Below are 8227 nucleotides of genomic sequence, written 5' to 3' on the forward strand. Positions count from 1 at the left end.
CTGAAAGTTTTCAAGTAAAAACAGGAAGATAATTTAGTGATAAAACCAAGAAGACTCTGATCCTTCAACTCAATAAATAAATAATCTCCCTCAGTTGTAGGCACCAATCTTCCATGCTTTGATCAGTAGATGCTCAGCATTAACTCTAATGTAAGAGAAGAAAAAATTTAAAAATGAATATTTTGTTTAGTAACAAAATGAGTGTTTTAAAATTGTGTTTCATACATTTGTGGTCATCCTGACACTAAAACATATCAGGTCAATCTGTTTATTCAAATTTTCCTTTCCATGTAGACTGCCCTGGAGAGATATATTTGATAATCAGTGTGGTGGCTACCACAGTCTTCCTGGACACTATCTGAATCAGAGTAAAATCAGGATACCAGTTAGAAAGCACATGCTTATGGAGTAGGTGCTGGCATTAAGCTTTGGATTTCTGAAGCATCCATTTCAAAAGCAACCTTGTTGAGTAAACACATTGTCAGCTGTGGGACACTATTACCAGGTAAGCCCTGAGGTTTCCCAAGCCATGAAATACCTCTTCAGAAATCCCTGGATCACCTCCATACTGACACATAGATGGCCTTGCTTTCCCCTTCAGCACCTAAATTCTACTCATAAAAAATTGGCCTATAAAATGTGAAACCCACAAATCTTTAACCTCTCTTGTCATGTTCACCAATAAATCCATGTCCCTCAGCACCACTCTCTTCCTTTCAATGCCTCTCTCTCTCTCTCTCCTCTAACACGCCCCTGAATAGTCTTTGGGCTCCCCCTCTGCCCCCCAGGACCTATGAGTAATAAACCTGGTTTTGTTAGAGTTCTATAATGGGTGTTGATGAGGTGTGTCTTGCAATCACAGTAAGAACCCAAGGGCTGGTGCAGCCAGAGCAGAGGCTCTGGTCAGGGAATCATCTGTGGGAATGTCCACAAGCACAGAGATGTGGGGGAATGTCTGGGCTCTCCTAGACTGAGCATTCATGTCAGTAGCCTGACTGTTTAATTGACTTAAACAGAACAATGTTAGATTCAACATTCACAAGAAAAGTAATGAGGATAGATATATAAAAACCCTGACAGACTCAAGATAAAACTATGGTTTTGTATTTTAATCTATAAATAATGTAAAGGACTTCATGGCCAAGTATAGTTTCTTCCACATGAAAAATATAATTCATGATTACACTTTTGGGATATCTAGAGAAAATTTACTTAGCATGGTATAAGTCATTTGAAATGAAATTATTTTTAAGAAATCCAACTTGCCCAGTATAAGATACAGAAATTTCTAGGCATGTATGACCAAGGTTGGGGAAAATATTAGAATTTTATGAGGACAGATAAAGGGGAAACTGTATATCAGAGAGAGCAGAACTTAATAGAATGGGTTTTGTAAATGTATGGAGAATTTGAATTCAAACAAATGAAAATCCAGGAAATAAGCAGAAGGAGCAGATTCTAATTCCACAGCCCAATAGAAGAATGGCAGTTCCTGGCTCTGAGTCTGTGATCCCTGAATTCATGGGCACTTCTTCAGCCCCAGGATGATAGGCACATACAACACTAGAACCCCAACAATTCTTTTCAGAGTCCTATATATGTCTCTGTTCCTCAGGCTGTAGATGAAGGGGTTCAGCATGGGTGTGACCACCGTGTACATCACAGAGGCTATGGCACCTGAGTGGGAGCTCTGGGTAGCAGCAGAACCAAGGTACACTCCCAGGACTGTAGAATAAAATAAGGAGACAACTGAGAGGTGAGAAGCACAGGTAGAAAATGCTTTATACTTGCCAATAGCTGATGATATTCTACATATGGAGGAAACTATCTTAAAGTAAGAGTAAAGGACTCCGGCCACGGGAGGACAACCCAGAATCACAATTCCGAAATACATCACCATGTCATTAAGAAATGTGTCAGAACAAGCATGGCTGACCACCTGATTGATTTCACAGAAGAAATGGGGTATTTCCATGCCTGTACAGAAGGATAGCTGCAGCAACATTAAGCTCTGTAACAAGGAATTCAGAACACTGATGAGCCAGGACACCATGACCAGCAATCCACAGAGCCTGGGGTTCATGATGACTGTGTAGTGCAGGGGGTGACAGATGGCCAGAAAACGGTCATAAGCCATTACTGTCAGGAGTAAATTCTCCAGGAATCCAAACACATTGAAAAAAAAAATCTGGCTGATACAGCCTGCGTATGTTATGGTTTTTCCCTGAACCTGGATGTTCCACAGCATCTTAGGGATGGTGGTTGAGGTGAAGCAGATGTCTACAAAGGACAGATTGGCAAGGAAGAAGTACATGGGAGTGTGGAGGTGGGATGCAGAGCCAACAGCCAGGATGATGAGTAGATTTCCAAACCCAGTGATCAGGTACATGGAGAGGAAAAGTCCAAATATGAGGGAGTGAACTTCTGGTTCCTCTGATAATCCCAGAAGAATAAAATCTGAAATTTCTGTATCATTACCTTGTTCCATCTGGTGGACGTGACTACCAGGGGAAAAAAAATAACATAATAATTTTCAACAAACAGATCTTAATTAATTAATTAATTAAGCATTTAATTTTCTTTTATTACTTAGGTTTCTATTTAAATTTCAGTTAGTTGATGTAAAGTATAATATTACTTAAAGGTGTGCAATATAGTGATTCAACACATCCACAAACCACCTGGTGCTCATCAGAAGTGTTCTCCTCAATTCCTACCAACTATTTCCTTATCCTCCACCACCATCTCTCCTCGGGTAACCAGCAGTGAGTTCTCTGTAGTTAAGAGTCTGTTTCTTTATTTCCCTCTCTCCCTCCCTTTTTTCCTTTGCTCATTTCTTTTGTTTCTTAAGTTCCTCTTGAGTTAAAGGAGGTGGTATTACTCTTTCTCTGAATGACTTATTTCACTTTACATAATACTCTTTACCTCCATCTGTGTCAGACAAATGGCAAGCATCATGTTTTATGTCTGACTCTTATTCCATTATACGTATAAAACATACCACATACTCCTTATCCATTCATCAACTGATGGATGCTTGGGTTGTTCCCATTGTTTGTCTATTGTAGATAATGCTGCTATTAACATTGGGGAATATGTATCCCTTTGAATTAGTATTTTTGTATTCTTTGAGTAAATACCCAGCATTGCAAATGCAGGATCAAAGGGAAATTCTATTTAACTTTTTGAGGAACCTCCTTACAGCTTTCCAGAATGGCTGCATCAGGTCGCATTCCCACAAGCAGAGAAAGAGTATTCCTCTTTTCAACATATTCACCAACCACTGTTATTTCTTGTGTTGTTGACTTTAGACATTCTGAGAGGTATGAGATGATACCTAGCAGTTTTGGCTTGTAGCAAATGGGCATTATAAACAAAGTGACATACTATAATTTATGTTTTGCCATTAGTAAGAAATATATATATTTTTGTATAGATCTGATCCCATTTAAGGGATGTTACCTGACATCTCCAAATAGGAATTCCTTCCCATTAAGCCTTTGCCCTAAGAAGGCAGATATTACAATTTTAATTAGAAATGTTTTCCTGCATTTGAGGAATTCATGTTGAGCACTGCCATCTTCTAGACAAAAAACACAGGGTGCTGAGAAAGAACAGTCCCTACATCCATTGGGTGAATACGTAGGAGTGCAATTGCTGGATGTAGGGTAGTTCTATTTTTAACTTTTTGAGGAAACTCCATACTGTTTTCCAGAGTGGCTGCAACAGTTTGCATTCCAAACCAAGAATACAAAAGTGTCCCCTTTCTCTGTATCCTCACCAACACCTGCTGTTTCATGTGTTGTTAATTTTAGCCATTCTGATTGGTGTGAAGTGATATCTCATTGTAGTTTTTGTATTTAGAGTATGCATATATATTGTATATATGTAGTGATTTGTATTTCACTGATGAGGAGTTATGTGGAGCATCTTTTCATATGTTTGTTAGCCATCTGTATGTGTTTTTTTCAAAAATTGTCTATTCAAGTCTTCTGTCCATTTCTTAACTTTATTATTTGTTCTTTGAGGTGTTGAATTTGATAAGTTCATTACAGATTTTGGATACTAATTGTTTATAGATATGTCTTTTCAAATATCTTCCATATTCTGTAGGTTGTTCTACTATATATTTACTCAAAGGATACAAAGACCTCAATGTGAGACAGGAATCCATCAGAATCCTAGAGGATACCATAGGCAGTAATCTCTTTGATATCAGCCACAGCAACTTCTTTCAAGATATGTCTCCAAAGGCAAAGGAAACAAAAGCAAAAATGAACTTTTGGGACTTCATCAAAATCAAAAGCTTCTGCACAGAAAAGGAAACAGTCAAAAAAACAAAGAGGCAACACACGGAATGGGAGAAGATATTTGCAAATGACAGTACAGACAAAAGGTTGATATCCAGGATCTATCAAAAACTCCTCAAACTCAACACACATGAAACAGGCAAACATAACAAAAAATGGGCAGAAGATATGGACAGACACTTCTCCAATGAAGACATACAAATGGCTATCAGACACATGAAAAAATGTTCATCATCATTAGCCCTCAGGGAGATTCAAATTAAAACCACATTGATATATCACCTTACACCAGTTAGAATGGCCAAAATTAACAAAACAGGAAACAACATGTGTTGGAGAGGATGTGGAGAAAGGGGAACCCTCTTGCACTGTTGGTGGGAATGCAAGTTGGTGCAGCCTCTTTGGAGAACCGTGTGGAGATTCCTCAAGAAATTAAAAATAGAACTTCCCTATGACCCTGCAATTGCACTCCTTGGTATTTACTCCAAGGATACAGATGTCGTGAAAAGAAGGGCCATCTGTACCCCATTGTTTATAGCAGCAATGGCCACGGTCGCCAAACTATGGAAAGAACCAAGATGCCCTTCAACGGACGACTGGATAAGGAAGATGTGGTCCATATACACTCTGGAGTATTATGCCTCCATCAGAAAGGATGAATCCCCAACTTTTTTAGCAACATAGACGGGACTGGAAGAGATTATGCTGAGTGAAATAAGTCAAGCAGAGAGAGTCAATTATCATATGGTTTCACTTATTTGTGGAGCATAACAAATATCATGGAGGACAAGGGGTGTTAGAGAGGAGAAGGGAGTTGGGGTAAATTGGAAGGGGAGGTGAATCATGAGAGACTATGGACTCTGAAAAACAATCTGAGGGGTTTGAAGTGGTGGGGGGGTGGGAGGTTGGGGTACCAGGTGGTGGGTATTATAGAGGGCACAGATTGCATGGAGCACTGGGTGTGGTGAAAAAATAATGAATACTGTTTTTCTGAAAATAAATAAATTAATAGCTGTAATAAAAAACCCCAGTAATTTGAAAAAGTAGCCCAAACTGTGGAGAGTGTCTAATGTGTACTGACTAATAAATGGATATTACTCAGCCATTAAAAGAAATGAAATTTTGCCACTTACAATTACCTGGATAAAGCTACAATATATTATGCTAAGCAAAATAAGTCAGTCAGAGAATGACAAACACCATATGATTTCACTCCTGTATGGAATTTAGGAAAACAAAGCAAGCAAACATAGTGCTTTAAAAAAGAGAGACACTCTGGAAAACAGCATGGAGGTTCCTCAAAAAGTTGAAAATAGAGCTACCCTACAACCAAGCAATCACAGAAGTGGGTTTTTACCCTAAAGATAGAAATTTAGTGATCTGAAGGGGCATGTGCACCCAAAAGTTTATAGCAGCAATGTCCACAATAGCCACATTATGGAAAGGGCCTGAATGTCCATCAACAGAGGAATGAATAAAGAAGATGTGGTATATATATATACACACAATGGCATACTATGCAGCCATCAGAAGAAATGAAATCTAGCCATTTACAATGATGTGGTTGGAACTAGAAGGTATTACACTGAACAAAATAAGTCAATCAGAGAAAGACAATTATCATATGATTTCCCTGATATGAGGAGATTGAGAAGCAGAGTGGAGGCTTTGGGGGATAGCAAAGGAAAAAATGAAACAAGATGGGACCAGGACTCTAAGTCTCACAAAACAAACTGAGTGTTGCTGGGGGGAGTGGTGATGTGGAGATTTCATGGTTTCATGTGGTTGGGTTATGGACATTGGGGAGGGTACGTGATATGGGGAGTGCTGTGAAGTGTGTAAGCCTGATGATTCACAAACCTATACCCCTGGGTCAAAAATACATTATATGTTAATAAAAATAAGTAACAATAAAAAGAGAGAGAGAGGCAAACGAGAAACGGACTCTTAACTGTAGAGAATAAACTGAGGGTTGCTGGAGGGAGGTGGGAAGGGGGATGGGTAAAAAGATGATGGGGAAGAAAGAGGGCACTTGTTGTGTTTATGAACACCAGATATTGTATGGAAGTGTAGAACCCACATTCAGATACCAACTTACACCAGTTAGAATAGCAAAAATTAACAAGGCAAGAAACAATAAATTTTGGAGAAGATGTGAAGAAAGGGGAATCCTCCTACACTGTTGATGGGAATGCAAATTGGTTCAACCACTTTGGAAAACAGTGTGGAGTCTCCTCAAAAAGCTGCTTTTTTGAAAGAATCAATAAGATCGATAAACCATTGGCCACACTAATCCAAAAGAAAAGAGAGATAGCCCAAATTCATAAAATTATGAATGAAAAGGGAGAGACCACAACTAACACCAAGGAAGTAGAAACAATCATCAGAAGTTATTATCAACAGTTAGATGCCAATAAGCTTATCAACCTAGATGAAATGGATGCATTCCTGGAAAACTAGGAAGAAATCGACAACCTGAATAGACCGATATCTAGTAACGAGATTAAAGCAGTGATCCAAAACCTCCCAAAAAACAAGAGCCCAGGACCTGATGGATTCCCTGGGGAATTCTACCAAACCTTCAAAGAAGAAATAACACCTATTCTCCTGAAGCTGTTTCAAAAAATTGAAGCAGAAGGAAAACTTCCAGACTCTTTCTATGAAGCCAGCATTACCCTGATGCCCAAACCAGGCAAAGACCCTACCAAAAAGGAGAATTTCAGACCAATGTCACTGATGAATATGGATGCTAAGATTCTCAACAAGATCCTAGCAAACAGGATCCAACAGCACATTGAAAAGATTATCCACCATGATCAGGTGGGATTCATCCCTGGGCTACAAGGATGGTTCAACATTCGCAAATCAATCAATGTGATAGAACAAATTAATATGAGGAGAAGAACCACATGGTCCTCTCAATTGATGCAGAAAAATCATTTGACAAAATCCAGCATCTGTTCCTCAAAAACTAAAAACAGAGCTACCCTATGACCCAGAAATTGCACAACTTGGTATTTACCCCAAAGATACAGATATAGTGAAAAGAAGAGCCATATGAACCACAGTGTTCATAGCAGCAATGGCCACAAGTGCCAAACTGTGGAAAGAGCAGGGATGCCCTTCAAAAGATGTGGTCTATATATACAGCTGAATATTACTCAGTCATCAGAAAAAATGAATACCCAACTTTTGTATCAACATGAATGGCACTGGAGAAAATTATGTGAGTGAAATAAGTCAAGCAGAGAAAATCAATTATCAAATGGTTTCACTTACTTCTGGTGCATAAGGAATAACGTGGAGGACATTAGGAGAAGGAAAGGAAAAGTGAATTGGGGTAAATCGGAAGGGGAGATGAAGTATGAGAGACTTGAACTCTGAGGAACAAACTGAGGGTTTTGGAGGGGAGGGAGGTGAAGGAATGGGTGAGCCTGGTGGTGGATATTAATGAGAGCAGGTATTGCAGGGAGCATGGTGCATAAACAATGAATCTTGGAACACCAAAAAAAATTTTTTTTAAAAAGGAACTGTTAACAATCTGAGGGGTCTGAAGTGGCGGGGGGGTGGAAGGTTGGGGTACCAGGTGGTGGGTATTATAGAGGGCACGGATTGCATGGAGCACTGGGTGTGGTGAAAAAATAATGATTACTGTTATGCTGAAAATAAATAAATTAATAAAAAAAAGGGAACTGTTGAATCACTAAATTCTGCATCTGAAACTAATATGGCACTATCTATTAACTAACTGGAATTTAAATAAAAACTTGGAGAAAAAAGAAAACTCCATATAATCCAATGATGAAGAAGTAATATATATTATTATAATTATATATAATAACATATATAATATATATACACACGTGTATATATACAGGTGTGTGTGTGTGTATATATATATATATATATATATATAT

At 38.6% G+C, this 8227-nt stretch overlaps 1 protein-coding gene across 1 annotated transcript; it reads right to left on the reverse strand.

The window, feature by feature from the left end:
• Positions 1 to 1519: 1519 nt before the first annotated feature.
• On the reverse strand, positions 1520 to 2488 carry LOC116568054 (olfactory receptor 7A10-like). Its single transcript, XM_032303519.1, has one exon. It carries the CDS (start codon positions 2486 to 2488, stop codon positions 1520 to 1522), a length of 969 nt encoding a protein of 322 aa, XP_032159410.1.
• Positions 2489 to 8227: the final 5739 nt, after the last annotated feature.

The sequence above is a fragment of the Mustela erminea genome, chromosome 1, assembly GCF_009829155.1.
Source record: "Mustela erminea isolate mMusErm1 chromosome 1, mMusErm1.Pri, whole genome shotgun sequence".
Lineage (NCBI taxonomy): Eukaryota > Metazoa > Chordata > Mammalia > Carnivora > Mustelidae > Mustela > Mustela erminea.

Coding starts and splice junctions, on each gene's coding strand:
- LOC116568054 (XM_032303519.1), bottom strand. CDS start 2,488: ATGGAACAAGGTAATGATACAGAAATTTCAGATTTTATTCTTCTGGGA.